General features: G+C 45.0%; 1 protein-coding gene across 6 annotated transcripts; it reads right to left on the bottom strand.

Annotated features, from left to right (window-relative positions):
• Positions 1-14,969: 14,969 nt before the first annotated feature.
• On the bottom strand, positions 14,970-24,050 carry LOC123167520 (uncharacterized). 6 transcript variants are annotated; one of them, XR_006483948.1, is made up of 7 exons: positions 23,627-24,047; positions 23,288-23,403; positions 18,388-18,471; positions 18,024-18,303; positions 16,332-16,554; positions 15,499-15,691; positions 14,970-15,406 (listed from the first exon to the last, which is right to left on the bottom strand). XR_006483948.1 is itself a non-coding variant. In XM_044585359.1 (5 exons), the coding sequence occupies exons 2-5, from the start codon at positions 23,386-23,388 to the stop codon at positions 15,273-15,275; spliced, it is 651 nt and encodes a 216-aa protein (XP_044441294.1). In that variant the 5' UTR covers positions 23,389-23,530; positions 23,627-24,033; the 3' UTR covers positions 14,970-15,272. The 6 variants fall into 6 exon arrangements, 2 of the variants coding, with proteins under 2 accessions (XP_044441294.1, XP_044441293.1); XR_006483950.1 differs by having other exon boundaries at positions 18,388-18,408; positions 23,627-24,045; XR_006483947.1 differs by having other exon boundaries at positions 18,024-18,471; positions 23,627-24,050.
• Between the last annotated feature and the right edge of the window lie 344 nt (positions 24,051-24,394).

The raw sequence follows: 24,394 nt of genomic DNA, 5'->3' as shown, positions 1-24,394 counted from the left end.
AATAGGAGCGTGGGCGTGCGCCGGTTACTCCACTCACGAGGGCAGGGGACAGTGACGGAGAAATCGGGGGGAGTTGCAGGCGACGAAGGCAGCGGAGCGACGGAGAGGGGGGAGAGAGCGAGCGACAGGGGGGAGAGGGGTTTTCTGACAGGTGGTGGCGAGGGAGATGGTCACCTAATGCCTCTCTGTCGTGGGACTTGCCGCGCCGGTGAAATTACAGTTTACCCCCCAAGAGCTAAAAAGGTAAATACATCTATAGATAAATGAATGCACCATTTCAATGCATCTATTATAATGAGATAAGATCACACAACAGCACTGCTGATATCCTTAAAACCAAAAATAGATGGCAAATACACTATCAAGGGAAGAAAAATACATACACAAATATGCACCTAAAAAAACAAGAGAAAGAAGTTCAAAAAATAAAGAACAAAAGTTCAAGTACTCTAATAAAAGAAGTAAATGCATATGAATAAATAAACACTAAGAAACAAAAAGAAGAAGTTCAAGTACAAAAACAGATGAAGTTCATATCTAACTAAAATACACAACATAAACCCTAACATAGATATTGGGGTCACGGATGTGACGGACTCGCCTCTGCATGCGACGACGCGGCACGCCGCGTCGTCGCCTGCTCCGGCTTGGTCCTGTCTCGGCCTCGCAGGGGGAGGGGAGGGGGGTCACGACCCCCTCCCCCCTGCTCAGCCTCGCGCTACTGCATTGCTGCGCGCTAGGTTTTGGCAGGACGCAATGCGATTATTCTGTTTCCACCCCCACCGCACACACCCTAAACCCTAAACCCTACGATAGATATTGGGGTCACGGATGTGACGGACTCGCCTCCCCATGCGACGACGCGGCACGCCGCGTCGTCGCCTGCTCCGGCTCGTTCCTGTCTTGGCCTCGCAGGGGGAGGGGAGGGGGTCACGACCCCCCTCCCCCCTGCTCGGCCTCGCGCTACCGCATTGTTGCGCACTAGGTTTTGACAGGACGCAATGCGATTATTCTGTTTCCACCCCCACCGCACACGCCCTAAACCCTAAACCCTAAGATAGATAGTGGGGTCACGGATGTGACGGACTCGCCTCCGCATGCGACGACGCGGCGTGTCGCCTGCTCCGGCTCGTTCCTGTCTCGGTCTCGCAGGGGGAGGGGGTCACGACCCCCCTCCCCCAAGTGCTCGGCCTCGCTCTACCGCATTTGTCAATAGGCGCGATGCCGATTTCAATGTCTACAAATATTTAAATCCAAAAATAACAAACAAAATTATAAATAAGAAGTTCAAATAGTGAAGATATAGAAGTTCGGGATTTTGTAAAACCTCAAATTAACATGTTAAAGACGATTATCATACAGAAGTTCAAGATAGTTATTCAGTGAAGACCAACAACTATTATAAGTACAAAAACATACTAGAAAAAATAAAAAATATACGCATATCCGTCGGCCAATTCCATGGTTTCTCATGGGACTAAGTCAAAAAAATCCAAACCAATGCAAAGAATGGAAAATAACATAAAAAGAAAGAAATACAGAGGACTTGATGCATTACGCGAAGAAGGAAAAGCAGAAGTTCACGTATGAACAACATAGAAGTCCAGCTTCTACAACGACCCTTAGATGATCTAGAAAAAGTGCATGCATACTTGGGCTAATCCCATGATTGCTCATGAGACAAAAGTCTAAAAAGAACATCTGAAGAATTAAAATTACAAAAAAACCAAACAAAGAAAATATAGAGAACCATGCACCTTCGCCTTGCAAATGTGGAATGCAATGTGGAAAACCAGAAGTTCAACCATTAATAAAAAAGAAGTCCAACTTCTACTAAAGATAGTGGATGATCAAAAAACTATCCTAAAACATAGACTAAGGGAAAAAGAGGTTGCATGTGCCTGTGGTCCAGCTCCACACTTACACACATGACGACAGTCAACAACATAAAACATACTTGATTTTTTATACAACAACAGCAACAGACTAGATCGTATTGCCTCATCTCCTAAAAGCATGCGTAAAGAGCACAGAAGTTCAACTACGGATGTTATAGCAGTCTAGCTTGTACAAGAGAACGTAAAATGATTGAAAAAACAACCCCGAACATATTTGGTTCCCAGATTTAATCGTTTGGGTAAATTACAACACGTCAAAAGCCATTTCGAACGTCGTCATACTCCAGATAAAACATCAAAAAATGATCCGCCATCAAGCTATCCGCTCGAACAATGAACCATCGCGGGAGGCAGAAGGTCCAATCCACATTTTCGGAATGAATGAGCCAGCCAAATCAAATTAACAACGTGCGAAGGATTCACTGCCATTTCGAACGTCATCATGCTCCAGAAAAACAAGAAAATGATTCTCATCAGATTGTCCCTCGAACAGAAAACCACGGCGGGAGGCAGAAGATCCAATCGCCGGATTTCGATTTGTATGAGCCCGCATAATCAAATTAACAACATGGGCAGCATTCTGTCTCACTAATGCACGCAAATCCACCGCCAATTTGAACAGCAAAACTACAAATCTACAACAACGGCCGGAACCACTCCCGCGGACGAAGAACAGAGGCGGCGGAACACCAAATCGAATTCGTTCGAAAAAACAACATAACATGCAGTAAACTCGTACCTAAACCCAATTCTCATCCTGTTAGAGATTCTAGAATATCCAGTACATGCAAAAAAACTTGTAACAGACCCATGTTCATCACCGCCCGAGAGCAAATCCGCCAACGTGCTAGATTCCGAATCAAAACAAGAATTTAGATTCTAAAAAATGTGTCCATATTATACTTACATCACAAACAACACGAATGATCAGAAAAAACTCGTGGTAGAAGGCACGGTTGCGAAGATAGCCCGAAGGTCGGGTTCATACAGAGGGAAGTTCAGGCGCGTTACTCAGGCAGTTCAGGTTTTGATCAGAATATTATTCTGATCCCGTGATCATAATAGTGTTTATGTGTGTGTATATATATCCCTCCTTCTCCTCCATTTTAGGGAATCTAAGAATAGATCTAGACATTAGAGCTTAGCTCATGTATCTCCCCTTGTGGGAGTTCAAGGCCTTCATTGGAGAAGATCCCTAGGGATTAAAGACCTCCTTGTGGGAAGGATCTATCTAGATCATCAAGACCTCGTCTCCTTTGGATTTGAGATGAACTTTACCATGTATCTTATTTCCCTTTGATTGTTCTTGTACCTTGTGAATCTTGTATGTTTGTTGGTCTAGTGGATGTGTGATTGGACTTGTTCTTGAGTGTTCCCCTTGTGATTTCCCCCTCTTTTTCTTCGTGTTCTTCGCGTTCTTCATGGATCCCCCTCCAATTCGTGAAAGATCTCCACTTAGACTCTCCACCCTACAACAGGACCCTAAGAAAGATCAACAAAATCATTCGGGCCTCCATCTGGCAAAAAGAAGACCAATCTTAGACCTCGGGTGGTCACTACCTTGTTAATTGGAAGACCGTCTGCCGCTCGAAGCATTTGGACGGCCTAGGGATCATGGACCTGGAGAGATTCGGCCGCGCCCTACGTCTTCGGTGGCCGTGGCTACAATGGACTGATCTAGAGAGGCCATGGGCGGGATCTGAGTTACCATGCGACCAAACAGACCTGAACCTCTTTCGCGCGTGCACCTCAATTACGTTGGGCAATGGGCAAAAGGCCCTCTTCTGGCATGACAACTGGACTGGAAGCGACCTCCTCAAGCTTCTAGCTCCACAGCTTTACAAGATCACCTCCAGAAAGAATAGATCGGTGCATAATGAACTCACGAACGAGAACTGGACCAGGGCGATGGTCAAACTTCAGACCATGCAGCAACTGGGAGAATTTGTGACTCTCTGGGAGCGGATCAATCAGACAACCCTTCTACATGCCCAAGAGGACTGCATTCACTGGAACTTAACCACCTTTGGTCATACTCTGTTGCTTCGGCCTATGGCGCGCAATTCTTCGGCTCCTACACATGTTTCAACACGGCCAAGGTCTGGTCCGCAAACACTGAGACCAAGTGCAAATTCTTTGCCTGGCTTGCTCTGCACGGAAAAAATCCTCACCTCGGATATGTTGGTTGTGAGGGGTGGCCTCATGACCCCAGGTGCCTGCTATGCCTCCAACAGCCAGAAACATCAACTCACCTATGCAAGGATTGTCCCTTCACGGTCGCGGTCTAAAACCAGGTGAACATGGACAAACGAGGGCGTAACAATCTCGGGCTTCCTCCTGGAGCCAGGAAACGTGTCCGACTAGTGGGACATGACGCTGACATCACAGTCCTAGCAGGTGCGTAGGAGGCGCAGCAGGAGAATCGTCTACACATTATGGTCAATCTGGAGGGAGCGAAATAGGCATGTTTTCACTAGACAACGACTGACGCACCGCGAGGTTGCGGCACTAGCCCTAGACGCAATTAACCAACATGAATTGGCATTTGTAGGAAGCTTGTCAAATGCTGGTATTGGCTAAACTAGTTTTTAGATCTGCCTTTTTAGCGGTTCCTGCGACGTTCCCTAAAAACGGTCGCCCCTCTGTAAATTGCATTTTTTTCTCCATCCCTTCTATAAGAAAAAGGCAGTGCTCCTGTCGTTTCCTCAAAAAAAAGAACAAAAACTACATGGGACCATGTTAGCCAATACTTGGCACAATTGGGTGAAGTCGGTTCACTAGACGAGTGGAGAGTATGTTATTTTCCATTGTTTTGACTGGTACTGCATTCTCATGGTTGTCTGCTTTATCACTTGATTCTATTCATACATGGTTTTAGTTAGAACAAAAATTCCATGACCATTTTTATAGTGGTGACAAGTTATCCCATCTTACATCAGTTAGACAAAAGCATGATGAATCAGTCTCCGATTACGTCAACATACAAAAAAGGGTGCTATAGGTTGGAGAACCGAGAGACATTCGGCGGATCTTGTCCTTGATGGTTTAAAAACTCACATCAAAGAGAAGTTAGAAGGCTACGAGTTTTTAAGCATTAACCAAGTCCTAGAACGAGCTTTGGCCCAACAAAGCCGAAGCAAAGAGAATAAAGAAGTGCATAGATATAAAATCGAGTGTCCTTAATTGCATATGGTTGAATATGATAGTGATCACTCCGACGATGAAGCAGGCATTTATGCCGCTGAATTTGGAAGTTGAAGCAAAGAGATCAAAGAAGTGCATAGATATTCATATAAGCTCACACCATTGGGTTGTATGGACAGAACTGTTCAAAATATCAAATATGGTGATCTCAAATATGGAAAACACTTACTTATCAAATACTCATTGTAACATAACCACACACAAAAATGATTCCATGATAGCAGCAATTAAGTTCTTCTCTATTCACCGTACTTACATTTTCCCATTGAAGACACAAACCCCTTTATTTATGTTATACTATTTTAATATTACCTAGTGTTAAATATCATACTTGTAGTTACACCTTCGCTCGTGCTGAGGCTGCGGCCCAAGGCGCACACCTATGGTCTCCACTGCCTCTTGTCACCGCCTATACGCCTCGTCTCCTATGGTCTAGGACCATGGAGGCACAGTGGATCCCGACCTTTGTCGGCGGGAGGGCTCCATTTTTATGTGTTTTTCTGAGTTTTTCTAGGGTTTGTGCCATGTTCAGGAATAAGAGGCGGCGACGGCTTTCTGAAGATGGAATAAGGTTTTCCCCGCCCCGACGGTGTTTCTAGTGTCGTTGGAGGGCGCATGGAGGCGTGCCTCCGGCGGATCTTGTGGGATCCGATCGACGTTGTCTTCGATGGATCCGCTTGGATCCGGTCTTGTTTCACCGATTTACGCTCCTCTTCATCAGGTGCCGGTTGTTCTGGTGCGTTGGTCCTATGGGGTCTTAGCACGATGACTTCGTTACTATATACTACAACAATGTTTGCCTGGCTCTGTCATGTCTTCGGCTCGCTCAAGTGCTTTCAGTCATCGTTAGGTGGTCTCGGGCCTGGATGTAATTTTTATTTTTCATATTCTTTGTACTACATTGACAGTTGATGAATAGACTGGAAGTTTTCTCGCAAAAAACATTATGTGGTTAGACACACATGTGCTAACGTTTTTTCCCTTGGTTATATGGGTCCACAGTGGGAGTCCCTCTGATATAGTCCCATTAATTTCATCCTGCCTCTTCTTCTCCACCTGCTTGTCTTCTGTTGAACTTCAACCCCCAAATTACATATGTTGCCGCCTCTCGCCACCTTTTGCAGACAACCGTTACCGCCAGTGTTGGTGGCCCTTCATTTCCGCCGACCCTCCATACTTTCTTCCACAACACTTATCATTGTTTAGCACTCGCAGGCAGCCTCAGAACCCTTGACGGGCAGCAACAATCCAGAAAAATGAGGGTAAACCTTCATGTATCTCTTCTACTCCCATTGAAATCTTCTTCATGCGATTCTTTTCTACCGAATCAAAGTGTTTCTATTGTTAGTGCCCAAAGTGTTTGTATGCTCACCGAATCAAGCGAGTATTTAAAAAAAACATTCCATCCAACCCTAGCAAAAAACTACAACTCCACAAAATTAGCAAAAACCTATTCTTTTTTACTAATCTGTCGCAAAAAACTACCAAGTTAGAAAAGTGGCCGATTAGGCTCGTTTAAGTCCGTTTATGACAGGTTGGGCCCACTCGCAAGCGCTGACCTGGCAGAGTACATAGTCAACTCCACTTGGTTGACTGTTGTGTTAACTATTATGATAGGTGGGATCCATATGTAAGCATCAATTGTTGGAATTTTGCTAGTAGGCCTTTGGCCCAAAGCCCAACTAAAATTCTGAAATTCTCTTGGCCCATTCATGCACACATGTGAGTGCTGTGAGTGGGACTAAAGTTTAGTCCCACCTCATAAGTTGAGAGAGAGTTGCACCTTTTTATAAGGTGAACTCTTCTACCACTTGTATGAGCATGAGAAGAGGAGACCTACACGCGCGCTCCTCCTCCTCGCTCGCCTCGCCACGCCTCGCCTCGGGTTGCGGGATTGAGCCGAGCCGAGGACAGAGCTATGCACATTGTCTATATTTTGCTGCTCGGGAAAAGTTAATAATTATTAATGGACGCGTTAATTACTCAGCCATTTCTGATCCTTTTGGATCGTGGGGCTGTTACTTGGACGTGGGTTTACTCCCACGACCTACCCGGCCCGCACTATATAGTCAGGCAGACGTCTACCCTAGCCACCGCTGTCTCGCATGGTTTCGCACACCCGTTCCAGATCATTGCGCCGCCAAGCAAGTCTTCTCCATCCCTCCTTTCGGCGTGCACCGGGAGAAGGGACAGCAGGCCTCCGGAACCCCGCCTGTCGTGATCCTGTACGGGAGAGGGGCGATCAGGTTTTTGGGGAGCGCACTCGCGCGACTGCGAGCAGCGACGACTTCGCCAACGGTGACTTCTTCCCTGACCTCGGCAACCTCATCCTCGACGACATGGGTGACAACGTCAACGCCGGCGGTGCTGCACCCACTGCACCGTATGTGATTCTATCCTTCTTGTTCGAGATCGTGGTAGTATTCATGTTTCTAGTATGTGCCCTAGATGTGATATGTTCATCTACTATGCTAGTCCGCATGATTAGTTTAATCTCTGCTATTGCTGTCATGATCTATTTCCTATTTATTCGGGTTAAATCTCGTAGTAATTTGCTCTTATTTCCAACAATCCAAAAACCTGATCATAGGCAATTTACTCCGAGTGGTTTTGTTGCGCATCTGAAGCCGCCTGCCTTTAAGGGGGCGCAATATAAGAGGTGGCGCACGAGAGCAGTATACTGGTTTCAGACCATGGCTGCTATGACGCCACCAAGGGCAAGCCTGAGGGTGATCCTAATCCAGCACAGCTGGAAGCTTTTGAGAAGATCGATACTCTCCTTAAAGGCGCTCTTCTGAGTGTTCTTGATGATTCCATTGTGGATTCTTATATGTCGTTTGAAAACGGCCAGGACATGTGGGCTGCGCTCGAGGCCCAGTTTGGAGCCTCGAACGCCGGCAGCGAGTTGTACGTCATGGAGCAATTCTATGACTACAAGTTGACTGATGAGCGCTCTGTTGTACAGCAGGCTCATGAGATACAGTCACTCGCAAAAGAACTTGAGTACTTCAAGTGTGTGTTGCCAGACAAATTTGTTTCCGGAGGCATCATTGCCAAGCTTCCACCTTCGTGGAACAATTTTGCTACTTCCCTAAAACACAAGAGACAGGAGTTTTCCGTTGCGGATCTCATTGGTACTCTTGATGTTGAAGAGAAGGCGAGAGCAAAGGACACACGTGCTCGAGTTGCCGAGGGAGCTTCTAGTGCCCACATGGTACAGAAGAACTTCCAGCCCAACAAGTTCAAAAACAACAAGAACAAAACTCAGAGCAAAGGCAAGTTTGATACAAAGAACAAGCCATCACATTCTACCAACTTCAAGAAAAATTCTCATAAGAAGGGGAAGGGACTTTGCCATGTCTGCGGTGATCCTAATCACTGGGCTCCGAAGTGTCCTAACCGCTTTGAGGAGCGTGAACATGAGAAGAGCGGCAAGTCCGCTAATGTTGTCATCGGTGATACTGATATGAAGGAATCTGGGTACGGTATTCTTCCTACCATCCTTTCAGTATTTCAATCTCCTGATTGGTTAATTGACATCGGTGCCAATGTACATGTTTGTGCTGACGCCTCCATGTTTTCTTCTTACCAGGTCACAGGGACTTCTCCCGTGCTGATGGGGAACGGGTCACATGTCATCGTTCGAGGTGTTGGTATGGTCGATCTGAAGTTTACTTCGGGGAAGACCGTGCGTCTGAAGAACGTTCATCATGTGTCGTCCATCAATAAAAATCTCGTTAGCGGTTCCCGTTTATGTCAAGATGGTTTTAAGTTGGTTTTTGAATCCAATAAAGTTGTAATTTCTAAGTATGGACAATTTGTTGGAAAAGGCTATGAGAGCGGAGGCTTGTTCCACCTGTCTTTGTTAGATATTTGCACTAAAGTTATTAATAATGTTTGCCACAATAATGAGTCTGATATTTAGCATTCACGACTTTGTCACATTAACTTTGGTTGCATGACGCGGCAAGCCAATATGAATTTAATTCCAAAAATCTCTACTGTCAAAGGATCCAAGTGCCAAGTATGTGTGCAAGCTAAGCAACCTCGCAAGTTCCATAAGACTGCAGAGGCAAGAGACTTGGCGCCACTAGAGCTTATACATTCTGATCTTTGTGAGATGAATGGCGTGTTGACGAAAGGTGGAAAGAGATACTTCATGACGTTGATTGATGACTCCACTAGATATTGTTATGTGTATCTTCTGAAATCAAAAGATGAGGCTTTAACTTTCTTCAAAAACTATAAAGCTGAGGCAGAGAACCAACTTGATCGAAAAATTAAACAGCTTAGGTCCGATCGTGGTGGAGAGTACTTTTATAATGAACTTGATATGTTTTGTGCCGGACATGGTATAATCCATGAGAGGACGCCTCCCTACTCACCCCAGTCAAATGGGGTAGCTGAAAGAATGAACCGAACTCTAACTGATATGGTTAACACCATGTTAGAGACTTCGGGCCTCTCCGAGGAATTGTGGGGGGAGGCGCTAATGACTGTGTGTCATGTCCTAAACCGAGTTCCCACAAAGCATAAGACCATGACTCCATTTGAGGAATGGGAAAGGAAAAGGTTGAAACTCTTGTACCTACGTACTTGGGGTTGTTTGGCGAAAGTCAATATACCAATTCCCAAGAAGTGCAAGCTTGGACCAAAAACCGTGGATTGTGTTCTTCTGGGCTATGCTTTTCATAGCATTGGTTATAGATTTTTGATAATAAAATCTGAGGTATCCGACATGCATGTTGGTACGATTATGGAGTCGAATGATGCAACTTTCTTTGAGGACATATTTCCTATGAAGAATATGTCAAGTTCATCAAATCAGGAGATACCTACTCCATCTAGTGAGGAATTCGCTGTAATTCCTGAACCCACCATTGCGATGGAACACGTTGAGAATCCTATTGAGGGTGACAATGGAACTCCCGCGAGGAGTAAGAGACAGAAGACTGTAAAGTCCTTTGGTGATGATTTCATTGTGTACCTCGTGGATGACACACCCAGGACTATTTCAGAAGCCTATGCATCTCCTGATGCTGACTACTGGAAGGAAGCTGTACGCAGCGAGATGGATTCCATCTTAGCTAACAGAACCTGGGAGATCACTGACCGTCCTTATGGGTGCAAACCTGTAGGATGTAAGTGGGTGTTCAAGAAGAAGCTTAGACCTGATGGTACGATTGAAAAGTACAAGGCATGGCTTGTGGCTAAGGGTTATACCCAGAAAGAAGGTGAAGACTTATTTGATACTAACTCACCCGTGGCTAGACTGACCACAATTCGGGTGCTACTATCACTGGCTGCCTCACATGGTCTTCTCGTTCATCAAATGGACGTTAAGACGGCTTTCCTCAATGGAGAGTTGAAGGAGGAAATTTACATGGATCAGCCAGATGGTTTTGTAGTACCTGGTCAGGAAGGAAAGGTGTGCAAGTTATTAAAGTCTTTATATGGCCTTAAACAAGCTCCTAAGGGGTGGCATGAGAAGTTCGAAAGAACATTAACTGCTGTCGGCTTTGTAGTAAACGATGGTGACAAGTGCGTGTACTATCGCCATGGTGGGGGCGAAGGAGTTATTCTTTGTCTGTATGTCGATGACATACTGATCTTTGGAACCAATCTTGATTTAATCAAGGAGGTTAAGGATTTCTTATCTCGTTGTTTTGAGATGAAGGATCTAGGAGTAGCTGATGTTATCTTAAACATCAAGCTATTGAGAGATGAGAATGGTGGGATCACACTGCTTCAATCTCACTATGTGGAAAAGATCTTGAGTCGTTTTGGGTATAGCGACTGCACGCCTTCTCCAACTCCATATGATGCTAGTGTTTTTCTTCGAAAGAATCGACGGATTGCTAGAGATCAACTGAGGTATTCTCAGATTACTGGCTCGCTCATGTATATGGCGAGTGCCACGAGGCCTGACATCTCTTTTGCTGTGAGCAAGCTGAGTCGGTTTGTGTCAAAACCGGGAGATGATCATTGGCATGCGCTTGAGAGAGTTATGCGCTACTTGAAAGGCACTGCGAGCTATGGGATTCACTACACCAGGTATCCAAGGGTACTGGAGGGTTATAGTGACTCAAAGTGGATATCTGATGCTGATGAGATTAAGGCCACAAGTGGTTATGTTTTTACACTTGGTGGTGGCGCTGTTTCCTGGAAGTCTTGCAAGCAGACCATCTTAACGAGGTCAACTATGGAAGCAGAACTCATAGCGTTAGACACTGCCACTGTTGAAGCAGAGTGGCTTCGTGAGCTTTTGATGGACTTGCCTATGGTTGAAAAACCAATACCCCCTATACTGATGAACTGTGATAATCAAACTGTGATTGTCAAGATAAACAGTTCTAAGGACAATATGAAGTCCTCAAGGCATGTGAAGAGGAGACTAAAATCTATCAGAAAATTGAGAAACTCCGGAGTTATTACGTTGGATTATATCCAAACGTCGAGAAACTTGGCAGATCCCTTCACAAAGGGTTTATCACGTAATGTGATAGATAATGCATCGATGGAGATGGGTTTGAGACCCACCGCATGAGTTGTCCATAGTGGTAACCCACTCTATGTGATCGGAGATCCCGTGAAGTAGAAGTGGGAGACAAGTTGTTGGTCAGCTGGGAGGAGAGTATCCCTATATTAATTATCTCACTCCGTGAAGATGCAATACTCTCCTGATCTGCATGGCAGGTTGATACTTATCTTAATGTGTTCCAAGTGGCTTATTCGGGTAAGCAGAGATGTTGCCCTGCAGAGCATCTCCTGAGGAACACACCTATATGAATTTGATTGTTAACGTCGCAGTCTGTGAGAATTGGGTGTTCTCTAATAAATTCATGAAAAGGCCCTGGAGTATGACGTATATGCTCCACCCGCGGGGAAGCCTTGCGGCAGCCCAGTATCGGTCAAGAATTTGTGTGAAACTAGTCTCGCAGAAAACTTGTAGTTCAAGGCATAGTCCACTATTCAAGTTGTGATCTAGTGTAGCATAAATCTCTGAGTGGAAGTTCAACTTTACAGTCTCCACTGAGCACCGGTATATAAACAATGTTTTGGAACTAAATGATAAAATGTGCCAATGAGACTTTGTGGGGGATTGTTGGAATTTTGCTAGTAGGCCTTTGGCCCAAAGCCCAACTAAAATTCTGAAATTCTCTTGGCCCATTCATGCACACATGTGAGTGGTGTGAGTGGGACTAAAGTTTAGTCCCACCTCATAAGTTGAGAGAGAGTTGCACCTCTTTATAAGGTGAGCTCTTCTACCACTTCTATGAGCATGAGAAGAGGAGACCTACACGCGCGCTCCTCCTCCTCGCTCGCTTCGCCACGCCACGCCACGCCTCGTCATGACGCGCCGCGGGTTGCGGGGTTGAGCCGAGCCGAGGACAGAGCTATGCACGTTGTCTATATTTTTGCTGCTCGGGAAAAGTTAATAATTATTAATGGACGCGTTAATTACTCAGCCGTTTCCGATCCTTTTGGATCGTGGGGCTGTTACTTGGACATGGGTTTACTCCCACGACCTACCCGGCCGCACTATATAGTCAGGCAGACGTCTACCCTAGCCGCCGCCGTCTTGCATGGTTTCGCACACCCGTTCCAGATCATTGCGCCGCCAAGCAAGTCTTCTCCATCCCTCCTTTCGGCGTGCACCGGGAGAAGGGGCAGCACGCCTCCGGAACCCCGCCTCTCGTGATCCTATACGAGAGAGGGGCGATCAGTTTTTTGGGGAGCGCACTCGCGCGACTGCTGGCAGCGACGACTTCGCCAACGACGACTTCTTCCCCGACCTCGGCAACCTCATCCTCGACGACATGGGTGACAACGTCAACGCCGGCGGTGCTGCACCCACTGCACCGTATGTGATTCTATTTTTTTTTGTTCGAGATCGTGGTAGAATTCATGTTTCTAGTATGTGCCCTAAATGTGATCTGTTCATCTACTATGCTAGTCCGCATAATTAGTTTAATCTCTGCTATTGCTGTCATGATCTATTTCCTATTTATTCGGATTAAATCTCGTAGTAATTTACTCTTATTTCCAACATCAATCATTTTCTTCCTCCTTCAAGCATTTTCCCTGGACATTTCTTCAAACAGTTTGTATGTGTGGCTGTCGCCGGTGCCGGTGATGGGCGAGCTGGCCCCGCGCCGCAGGGCGTGCTTGTCAAGCAGGCTGCCAGCCGTCGCGTCGCTCACATCCGAGCTGGATGGTTGGCTGCCACACTTGCCGGGCCAAGCTATAGCACACAAGCAACTGGAAGCGAGCGCGAGCAGTGGTGAGCTGACCTCCGGGCGGCCGCAAAATGGGCCCCGCGCCGCCGACGCTCTTGACCTCGCCCTCATTCGGCGGTGGTGGCTGCCTGCCATGGCCGAGGATGACGAGGTGGGCGGGCCAGAGGAAGGAGGAGACTTGGGGATTTCTTTTGAGACTGACATGTGGGTCTTACATGTCATAACGCCTAACTTGCCGGTCAAACAGACGGCATTGACTTAAGGTGCCACGTTAGCCATGACGCGTGGGCCAACCCTGTCATAAACAGCTTTAAACGAGCCTAATCGGCCTCTGGCTTGGTAGTTTTTTGCAACAAATTAGTTTAAAAAATGGTATATTTTTACTATTTTTTTAGAGTGGTAGTGTAGTTTTTTGCTAGGGTTGAATGGAATGTGATACTCCCTTCGTTCATTTTTATAAGATCTTGAAGATATTTCAGACAATGTGCAAAATAGCCTATTTTGAATTGTCTGAAACGACTTACAAAAGTGAACAGAGGGAGTAGTTTTATATTCCACTATATCCCATTCAAAGAGCCGTACTCCTATCTCAGGCTTCCAGACGGGTTCAAACATATGACTGTATATAAAATTGGAAATATGCTAATAGTACTGTCGTTGCATTTCCTAATTATTAGTATGCATAGTTAGTTCACACTTTGTTGATGGAATCGCATGGTAAAATTATTGCTTCATAATTCTTTCACATTTTTGAGAGTATCTCTGCTGCGCAAGTGTATTGTTTGTTTCCCTATGTTTTTGATCAGTTCATCTCGTGTTTTGCAAGAAACAAACCGTTGAGGAAGTTGGGCATTCGCAAATCTGAAAGCGCCACTCTTAAAGTTGACCTTCAGAATTATTTTCTTAGTGAAGCTTACAAATGAAACGGTAGAACATGTTCCGCTAGGGATAATTGGAATACTACAGTATTTACAAAACTATGTTTTCCTTCTCTGTATTAAAAAGGAACCCCAGGTCTCTTTTCTAAAAACTGAGCACACTAAAAAAGAATAACAGACGGCAGCTCTGTTGCTAGTTTACATTACATATAAGCTCTAGCTAACAAATTTACAGTAATACTCCAAAATAATATGGTATATTATTGCAGCGGTATCTTGTACCTATGGGATAAAATACTGTAGTTTTAAAATCCTTGGTTTTTAAAATACTTTGCTATCAAAGATAACCAGGTTCTCCCCCCCCCCCCCCCCCCCCTATGTTATCAAAGATAACCAGGTCCCCCCCCCCCCCCCCCCCCCCTCTATGTTGAGCATTCCTTTCATAGGAATAGAGGTGCAAAGATTCTTAGCTTATTAGATGACATCATGAAAAATTCCCAACGATTGGAGTGGACATGACATCCCAATCCTTTACTCTTCCTGTTTCTATGATTTGAGAATCCCGTAGAACGATGGTGTGTACATATAAGGTTTTCAAGTTCCTGGAGTTAACTTAATCCACCTGCCAAGCTACAGGCATACAAGATTACTTAGGTTAGATATATCCATATATAGACAAATCTAAGACAAGTAATTTAGGACAGAGGTAATATATTATACTATGGTCCAACCCCTTAGCTTTGCAACACTATCCCAAAAATTAAAGCATTGAAACAAAAATTCTGCGAACAAGATGTACAGGAAGCATTGAAACATTATCATAAAGCTTCCTCTCTACAGTAGTTTTTCCAAGTGTAGCTCCCTCTCGCTCAGAGTAGAACAACTGCGTTCAAAATCAAAGAGAAAAAAAGCATATTGAAGCCTTGTGAGGAGGATTCATCCTTCCTTACGACCACTAACTAGCACCACCGCATTTTGTCAAACGCGACCACTAGCACGTCACGCTACGACTAACACTCATGTCCACAAGAAACTATGCGAACCAGGAGAAATCAGGCCTCGTCTTCACTTTCTTCACCACTTACATAAATGAAGGGAAAAACAATATCCATATGCCCACCCAAGTAGCCACCGCTATTGGGATGCAGAAGCTCCTTTGCACGGTCCTTGCACCCATAACAGTCACCTTACAAAACAGGGAAAGTGTATTATTAGTAGAGATGCATAACAAAAATTTCTGCCAAAAATATCAATCTGAACAACATAATAGATAGTTACCCGAGTCATTAGCTTCGAGAGGAGTGCAAAGATACACATCCTCCCCCTCTCTACAGTCCGGATGCACCTCCGCAAAGAACAAACTAGATGGGTTATGTTGCATTTTCACAAGAAAGTTGAAATGCACATAACCCTTTCCCTCCTCATCGATTAGATTTCTTTCTTTCACTTCTATCACTTCAAGGTCAGCAGGCTGAAATAAAAATGATGCGTGTAAACTAATAAGCCTGACAAGATATGTTTACATTTCTAATCTGCAAATGACGAGGAACAATAAAGAAAATTAAAGAAAAAAATCACAAGTCATTACTTCTACTCCATTCTAGATAAGATGGTCCTTAAGTCATATGTAGTTGTATTTCTTTTGTTTTCTTAACCTTAGCTACTATTTTCTAGTCTTCTAGCTATGAGTACAAGTTGAACCTTAACTACTGTTTTCCAGAGTGTTTAGCTATAAGTACAAGTTAAGATGTAAAGGCTTGCCAAAGCCCTATAATTGAGCTCCTATAAGACTATAACAGAACTTGGTATTCTTATCTAAGATCTTGGACTGGAGCTTGTGTTCTAGGAGTTTTGGACTGAACTCATGCTTGGTATCCAGCAAAACACGTTGTAGTTCCTTCAACACTAGTGATCTATCACTTTGTAGGAGCAAGGTGTAGTCGTACTTCCACAACCTTTTGTTAATTCAATAAACAAATCAAGGCATGGGATATTAACTATTCTAACCACTAATTAACTAACAAAGTAGTCTGAAATAAACAGAATAGTCATAAACCAATGATTAAATAAAATATATCACCAACTTAAATATTTTGATTCGGGTCACATACTTGTATGTTATTTTGTTCAGCATAGACGCCCAATGCTATCATCAAACTCTTCCGATCATGCTCTCGCAGGCGCCTTAGCCGCTCCACACGAGTCGGCGACTTGGGCCTGTGAATGAGCTGGCGCTTTGCAGCAGCAACCCAGGCATCACCCAGCTCCTTCAGAGTAAAGGGCGATGGTCTAGGGGTGGGATCTCCCCAGCTTTCCAACCCAGCAAAGTCGTTGCTGTATAATAACAAAATTAACACATTAAAGCATAATCACTGATGAATTAGCATAAAATTATCTTGGCAAATTCGATGAAAAGGCAATTAGATAACTAGAAAACACGGATACATCCAGGCCCTAGCGAATCTGTATCAGATACCATGTCCGGTATGGATTCGTCCCTGATACGTGCTGGATGCGTATCAGCAGAGTATCCCCGAAAATAGTGTTAAAAACAATTGATCTTCATTCCCGATACGTGCAGATAGGGATGCAGGCGGGCATCCCGCATAGTCCCGCAAAATCAATCAGCTAGTACAAAATAAACTAACTTTATCAAACAAAAGCCACAAGTAATTTTACTCATTTTGTATACGAAGCGGGACGGATCCGGGCGCCGCTTTGCATCCCTACGTGCAGGATACCTACCTGATACGTTGTGGATAGTTCCGGCCCATCATCAGCACATTAAGCAGAGCATATTCTGACCCGATATCCCCTATGTCCCAACCTAGACGGCGGCGGCGCCATCAGATGCAGCGGCTCAGGGTTCTTGCCCCTCTTTCTCCTCTCACACAGCAAACCACGATTCCTCTCCTGGCCCCTCATGGCCTACGCGGCGGCTCCTCCACCAGCAGCTCGCTGGTAGCAAGCCGGCGGTATCCAGCAGGCAGAACCACTCGCCACCCCCCTCCAACAAGCAGCAGCGAGTTTGCTCACTTGGTCAGCTCCGGTGCTCCTGCTCCTCTTCCTCTCTCATGCTACCGTAGCTCACTTGTTCTACACGTGTTTGTTACTGGCTGTTGCTGGCCAGTGGGTAATCTGATGATTATAGCAACTATACATACTTATTTTTGTTTTAAGAAAAATAGTCAAATGTATCCCTGTATTGGCACTTTCTGAAAATGCCGTATTTACGTATCGGTATCCCGATACCGATACGTGTATCCGTATCGGTGCAACTTTGTAGATAAGTATCTTGTCTAAACAAGCTGTTCATACAGGAAAAAAAATTAAAGACCACATGTACATGTGAGCACATATACAATATTCATATCTACAGATCATTCATGCAAGGAATATTGCAATGATTAGAAGACGGCGATGCTGGTTTCAATTCTCAAAGTGAGCATCAAAACAAGGCACATTTGATTTGGTGACACGTGTGCATGCATAAAGCATCTCTTCAGCAAAGTGGTTGTCATACTGGCAAATACTCCCTTCGTCCCAAAATTCTTGTCTTAGATTTGTGTAAATACAGATGTATCTAGTTACATTTTAGTGTTAGATACATCCGTATCTAGACAAATTTAAGACAAGAATTTTGGGACGGAGGGAGTACACAATATTGTATACACATATTTTTCTTTACGCTATATCAAATTCAAATATGCATGAGATTCCAAAATAAACATTTGAAAACAACATCCACTGGTCCATTGCCATGGGATTGGTAGTTTGACGAGAGCATGAACAATGTGAGCTACCTGGTCCATTACCAAGAGTGCCACATCACTCCAGTACTAAGTTACTTCCTTCCAGTTTGTACTTCCTCCTCTTAAGTATCAGATGGGACCGGCGATTCAATAAGTTGCTGGTCTCGGTACCAGGTGGGCTGTCAAATACCAGAAATTTTCTAGGTTGGACACCCCCTCGTAGTGTTGAAACTTGCTTGATTCTGTCCCCTTGGTACCGTTGAAATGAGCACATTGTTCATACTCCAATGAAATCAAGCGTGTAGTTATTGCAACATTTCCAATTATACCCCTATTTTAACAAGAGATTGTGACTGAATTGGTATATATCTGTACACATCAATATATCCCAATTTGGATATAAACTAACTCGTACCACACGTGAATAAGGATGCTCCTGCATGTAGTGAGTTGTTAATGACAAGTGAAGTCCATGTGAATTAGACTGCATACCACTGATCTGCATCGAAAATAAAAATAAAAAATTAAAAGGGGGGCGAACTGAACCAAAGAAAATCATGTCCCACCGCCATTAACTCTCTGTTAGACTTAAGTGTACCCTTGCCTCCTTGGCATGTATGCATAGTGGGCATGGAGTTATAGTGTGAAATGGGGGCAATAAGCTTGCTAACAGCAAAATAATAAAATGCATAGGCCACCTGATCGAGTATTTTGGCATGGATGACGACTGGGCGAACTGTGCAAACAGTCTGTTGCAACAGATATCATTATCGAAGGCTGAACGGCTATTTGTTGAAGCAATTAGATCGTTTAACACACTAACTGTCACAGACCAAGCTCCTGAGAGCGCAGCCGTGAGAAGAAGCCTCCTTTTCTGTTTTATTATTGATTCCTTGTTGCCTCTAGGGCTTACACGCTAGTCCCTGGACAAATTTATTGATCCACGAGTTGGATCAGACCATTCACGCGGTCTAATCGTTTGTGGCCATGCACGATGTTGAAAAAGCTTCCTATCATAACCTTTGTGGCCATCTCAGATCACGTGGTTTCTTGGTAGACACTTTGCATGCCAGTGGAAGAACTTGAAATCTAAATGCGTGCGGTGGGACAGATTGTGGTTGCAAGTTGTGCACTTCACAATTGGATCCTAGAGTGATGAGTATGTTTATGATGAAGATTCTTGATACACAGCCCCACCAAGGAGCAAATAGGGTGTAGCATGAGATGCGTCTTGAGAGTCGGGCATGGGCACTTAATAGGGACCAGTGCTAGATCGGACTAGTGCACTTAGAGGCACCAGCTAGCAGGTTGCATGTGGAAAGATAAAATAGGTCAAGCAGATGCTAATCAAAACATCAAGAGCAACAACATTGAGGATGACAAATAGTATGTTAGTGTGTGTTGTAATGCCTATCTATAGGAGGATTTCGCCGGTGGGTTGTAGCAGTATGGTAGCTGCGCATGATTTATTTGGACCTGGGACGTCACCTCAGGTCACCAGGGGTCTTTGGACACGATTTGCCCAGGCTCGGGGCCCCTTGTCGTGAGTAATAGCCCTGCTGCCTTGATTGGATCATATATCAAGATAGATGGCTCCACGTTTGGTGGTCTTCAGCGAGTGAGGCTGCAACAGGTGACTAGGAAAACTCTAAATTCCTTGATAATTCTGGTCGTGTGGTCGGTCTGGAGAGAGAAGAACAAAAGAGCGTTTGATAAGGTCCAAACACCGTTGCAGAGAGTCTAAGAACAGATCAAAACTGATGCACACCATTGCAGAGAGTCTGTTGGCCGGGTCAGGTCGTGGAGGTCATAGTTGATTTTTATGGGGGGGGGGGGGGGGGGGGGGGGGTTCAGTTTTCGCTTGTATCTCCTGGTTATGGACCAGATGTACTCTTATCTACTCCCTCCGTTCCAAAATAGATGACTCAACTTTGTACTAACTTTTAGTACAAAGTTGAGTCATCTATTTTGGAACGGAGGGAGTATCAATCTATTGACATCCAGTTCCCCTGCGTGGTTACAATGAGAGATCCCACCGAGTTGGTTAACTCGCAGCTAACAAAACTAGGCGAGACGCACAGGATTGATAGGGTTCCTGTCCCTAGGGTCACGACTTGTTGACCTTCCTGCGAGGTCTTGGCGCCCTTTATATGGTCAAGGTATGTTGGTGACCTTCTCTGTGTATGAGCAGAACTACAGGCCATATTATGAGTAAATCTCATGATCTCTCGCCAAGCAACCTGCAAGCCTTCCTCTAGGGGACCCCGGCTCACACCACCTAGGTCGGTCAGCCCCTTCATGGGCCCCATGGGCATGTGTATACACAGGCCAGTATGGCGTACAAGGGTACGTAGTATGAGTACCCATAATCAATACTCATTAATGTCCCATGCTGTTGTGACTCCATGCTGTTTTCATCGCTACACACCTATTGCTGCTTGTATGGCCTATATAAGCTATTTATTATTCAAATAATTTTAGTTTTCTGGCTGGTTCTGCTCGTTATCGTGTGGCTTAATGTTGCCCATTTCATCACTTCATAAGAAATCATTTCTTCTCATTGGATTGGCAATGGCAAAGGGAAAGGGAAAAGTTGGACGGCGATGGAGCTCATCAGCAGAGAACCATAAAGTTGGAATGAACAGACCAAGCTCATGCTGGATTGTTACATCGAGTACCGAAAAAGAGCAACATGCATGCTTCATGTTCAAAAAGCAACACCATACGAAGTGTGTTGATACTTTAAACAAAGAGTTCGTTGTGGGGGTTCCACTTGACCAAGATGATCGTCACTAAAGACTCTACAAAAATAATTGGAAGATAGTCCAAACAGCTATGAATACGAGTGGTGGTTTTGATGCAGCCAAATGTACAGTGGCCATTTCAAAGTCTGAAAAGGAACAACTTAGTGTAGTTTTTTTTGGTTCATATAAAATACACCATCATAAAGAATTTTATGGTACTGATTAGATTATACACATGCATGCAGGACAGGGCTAGGCACTTGCTCTCCAACCCCATCAAGTCCTTTCATGAAATGCAAGAACTTTTATCAGGCATTAATGTTGATGGTGCCCTTGCCATGGATCCAGAAACAGGCTTGGATGATGAAAGTGGATCACCCAACTGCAACTCACAAGGACTGAATGACATTCAGGATGCAAGTGGGCGCCCACGTGTTGCCGCTATTCGTGAGTGCCATAACAGTCTGCTAGGATAAGTGTGGTGCAATGTGGCAGCCCGCGTAAGCCTGCCACAAACCCGCAATTAGTGTTGAACGTTCAGACAACTAACCACGAGACAAGCCCTAGCATGTACGATGGTGCCGCTCCGCTTGTACAGAGGAAGAGTTGGCATGCAGCTTACCTACTTATGATATTGCTTGCCGACATGCAGCAGGATTTGATAATCTCCCGTAACAGCAAAGGCTGATACCTCCCACTGCTCCATGAGTCCAAGTCATGTTTTGGAAGGATGCCGCCATACATGGCAGCAGGACCTTTGCTGGGTAGCTGGCTATCGGAGGGGAGGCGAGTAGGCGACAAAGAACACTAATTGTGGAGGCGGGCTTGCAGTTCGGGAATTGGGAGGCTATTGACCTTTACGGTTGGTCGGATGTCTCTGGGGGAGGGGTCGGCCGCGCATAGGTGCTTATCTACGCGGAGAGACATGACGGTGGCCCCAGGATTTGGCTGGCCGGGTGCGACGGCACATTGGCGCGGCGAGGAGCTTGGCATCGTGGAATTCTATCTGTTGAAGAGTGAAAAAATCCTATGACAGGCCACAAGAGCGAGACGAACCCTTCACATCCAATTCTATTGATTCAGGTACGGCGCGGTTCCCCTCGAGCCTACTTCACCTCATGCGATCAGTCCGGCAGATTTTAGTGGTATGCTAGGCGGAATTGCGGCTTGGCGGGCAGTCTGGCCCCACTTGCATCCTGAAATGACATGCCCAGTTGTCCACATATTCACAGTATGTTAACCTTAAAGGTAATGACTCTCCTACAATATCAACCCCTCCAAGTGATAAAGTGGCAGCAAGTGAAGGCTTTGGCTCATCTCTACAATATCAACCCCTCCAAGTGATAAAGTGGCAGCAAGTGAAGGCTTTGGCTCATCTAAGAATCCACATGCTGGTATAAAGCGACCTAGAGGTGTAAAACCACCAAGTAAGAAGCCGATGAAGCAGCCTAAAAGTAATTTCACTAATGCTATTGAACATATCACCACCACAATAAAAGCAATCCAACAAACTCTTGCAAATCCTCCTCCTGTGCAGTTGCCACAACTTGTTGAGCCCAATGCTGCATTGTGGCAAAGGCTTGAGGCGATAAATATTGGTACTGAATATAGGATTCTTATCGATGAATATCATGCACACTCAGACAACGAGGGTGTCCGCAGTTTTCTATTCTGCAGCCATGACAAAACTTTGGATACTTGGGTTTACCAATTTATTTGCAAGCATAAAGATCAACAGCAACTATTGGTTCCTGGAAGTACATGTTTTTGGGTGTATTTTGGCCTCCTTTTGCTGCTAATGGCGGGTACGTGTGAGCTGTGATGAAGATGCTTTTGGATGTTGTTCCGAATGTTATTGGTACTGAAGGTTGCTGAACTAATGTCAAGTACAAGAACAATTAGATGCTTTTGTCTAGTACTACTAATATGACCAACTATGTAAGTTTGTTAGTAGCTCTTAGATGCTAGAACTGTTAGATGCTTATGTATAATAGCATCGACATGGAATATATTATTATCATACTGGTTTGTGTAAATCAGTGCAAGAGTTTACTATAATAAACTATTGTATGAGATGTTTAAGGGATTATTCTAAGTGATGGTTATTCTGTAGCACTTGTACAGCTAACTATTTATATGCTAAATAGATTGCTCAATTTGGTAGACTGGTATTTTTTTCATGCGAATTACCAGATGATGTCTGACATGACATGCATGAGCATAAGAGGGTGAACTCATCATCAATTCATTCAACAGAGGTGACCATCAGATTTCGCTACCAAACAAACACACACATTTTTGCCAGAACCATGGCAGGTTACATGGCAATCACCCAAACGGGTGGCAACCAACCAAAAGACCTTGTTTTGCCACAACTGCGGCACCCACCTAACCTTAGTTGTGGCAAAATGTGGCTGCCAACCAAACATATGCCCTAAGAATCCAGTAGAATATGCTTCTAGTTTACCTATATGACCTAGCTCGTGTGAAAGCGGCAGGCAGATATAACGAAATATAACAGGATCACATCGAATTGCAGGCAAGCGCGCAATAAATAAGATGTCTACGCACCTGTTGAAGATATGTTCTTCACCAATCTGTTCGCTGGGAGGAGAAGCGGTTCCACTCGAGGCTGAGGATGAGGCCGTGGATGAGGTCCGTGTTAACGACATCTCAACTGATCAGGCCTGCAACAAGAGTTGGTGGTGAAATTGCCAGCGACCGGATGTGCAGCCGAGGGCTAAGGTTAGGGGGTCTCTGGGGCAGCTCGACCCCACCTCGAACTTGACTCCACCCCTCAACTCCCCTTCACCTCTGTATAAGGTCTCTTGACTAACAAATTAGCTACGGCTCCAGTTTGTGAACAGATTGTCGTGGCTAGCAAAAACTGCAAAGGAGGAGGTCAGCTACCTTCAAAGCGGAGGGATTGAAGAGGGTACTGGAGGCCGCGGCGAATTCCTGGAAGCAGGCGGCGGCTCGACCTTGATGTAACGTCGCTGAGGTCTTGGAGGAGGAGGCGAAGGCGGCTGGACCTTGATGTGCCGTCGCTGAAGTAGTGAAAGAGGCGGCGGCGAGATCCTGGTCGGTGGCGTCGCGAGATCCTGCTTCTCACTGTAGACGGCGGCGGCGGCGGCGGCGTGATAAACGGGGTGGGGGCGGGGGGCGACGGACTTGGGGGAGGCGGACAGAGCTGGGCCCCAGGCGATGAGAGGCGGCGGTGTGGATCGAGGTACCTAGGGTTGCGCCATGGAGGGCACGAGAAAGGACGAGCGTGTAGAGATTTCAGTGGGGATTGGCGAACGTGGTCTCGTGGTGTACGATGGCAACGTGGTAATTTCTCCCGAACTCCACCGGAGGCCTACTACTCTCAAACTTTGCAAGCTTTGATCAAATTTATGTAAAAAAATACTAGAATATGGGCCCGTACGTTGCAACGGGATAAAAAAAATTACTTCCTCCATCCCATAAAAATGGGACTGAGTAGTACTCCTTATGTATGAGGACTGAATATCACACACTCTTTTCCCATTCCTTGCCCTACCAGATCCTTATGTACAATATTTTTATATGTGAAAAATAGAGAAAAGAGAGAAAATATTACATAATCGGTTTTAGTGTTATGCTAATTTCCAACATTAGGTCAAGTGGTTTTTATAATTCTACTACCATTTATATGTG

The sequence above is a fragment of the Triticum aestivum genome, chromosome 7D, assembly GCF_018294505.1.
Source record: "Triticum aestivum cultivar Chinese Spring chromosome 7D, IWGSC CS RefSeq v2.1, whole genome shotgun sequence".
Lineage (NCBI taxonomy): Eukaryota > Viridiplantae > Streptophyta > Magnoliopsida > Poales > Poaceae > Triticum > Triticum aestivum.
The sequence above is the reverse complement of the archived record's forward strand: the minus strand, read 5'-3'. Positions and strand labels throughout refer to the sequence as shown.

Bases quoted from the DNA above. Each gene is read 5' to 3' on its own strand.
- LOC123167520 (XM_044585359.1), bottom strand. From the start codon at position 23,388: ATGTCGTTAACACGGACCTCATCCACGGCCTCATCCTCAGCCTCGAGT. The intron at 15,692-16,331 runs GTATGTGACCCG...TTTTTATTTCAG, and splicing joins CTGAACAAAATAACATACAA to CCTGCTGACCTTGAAGTGAT. The intron at 15,407-15,498 runs GTAACTATCTAT...CTGTTTTGTAAG, and splicing joins TCTCGAAGCTAATGACTCGG to GTGACTGTTATGGGTGCAAG.